Here is a 716-nt window from a genome sequence, read left to right as displayed (position 1 = left end):
GTCAAGGAGAAGCGGTGATGCGCTCCGGTGTAGGCATGCATGATGACGCGTCATTCATTGGTTCATGCCACAGTACATAGCTCAGTCAACAGATTAGGTGAGGCTCATCGTCGCTTCAACCGCATCTGTTCTGTGGACATCGCTCAGCTTCGTAGCACGCATTCATGTGTTGTTGAAAAGCACGCTGGTGTCCATTACAAGACAGGGTACAAATTGACTTGCCGTCGAGATTCGCCAGGCTGATGTCGACAGGTCTGAATGAAGGAGAGTTGCTAGATGGCTTGCCAGTGCCGTCAGATGCTTGCAAGAGGCGGTCGATTCGTAGTCGAGGTCGGCTTTTGAGGATCGATTGTGATGCAAGAGCCCATCCGGCGGTCGAGGAGGGGAGGCACGAGGCAATACTGATGCAGACCTCCTTCACGTGCAGTGTTGGCCAGGTCACTAGAAACCAACCGCTGCACGCAATGTCCGTGGCCTGACATCGGTAATCCAGCGCAAGTGTTCGAAGACCAATAGCGGAGGCAGACCTGGGTACTCCTCATCATAGCGAAGCCTCATCGCAAAGTGCGAGACATAATACGACTCATCGACTTGCTAGGCAGCAGTATATTCTAGGGGCTGGAGGTAGGGCGAGCAGGCCGCTCGAGACAGTTGCCGATGAGCCAACACCGGAGCTGGAAGCGACAAACTCTTGTAGTCGGGCTCGAGCGAACGGC

The 716-nt window shown here is 54.6% G+C and overlaps 1 protein-coding gene across 1 annotated transcript; it reads right to left on the bottom strand.

The window, feature by feature from the left end:
• Positions 1–104: 104 nt before the first annotated feature.
• L969DRAFT_55743 (uncharacterized protein) lies at positions 105–535 on the bottom strand (the record flags this gene model as incomplete). The annotated part of the gene is made up of 2 exons (XM_014709176.1): positions 105–130; positions 184–535. Coding segments are annotated over 2 exons (378 nt in total), but the record flags the coding sequence as incomplete, so codon positions are not given.
• Positions 536–716: the final 181 nt, after the last annotated feature.

The sequence above is a fragment of the Mixia osmundae genome, assembly GCF_000708205.1.
Source record: "Mixia osmundae IAM 14324 unplaced genomic scaffold scaffold_34, whole genome shotgun sequence".
Classification (NCBI taxonomy): Eukaryota; Fungi; Basidiomycota; class Mixiomycetes; order Mixiales; family Mixiaceae; genus Mixia; species Mixia osmundae.
The sequence above is the reverse complement of the archived record's forward strand: the minus strand, read 5'-3'. Positions and strand labels throughout refer to the sequence as shown.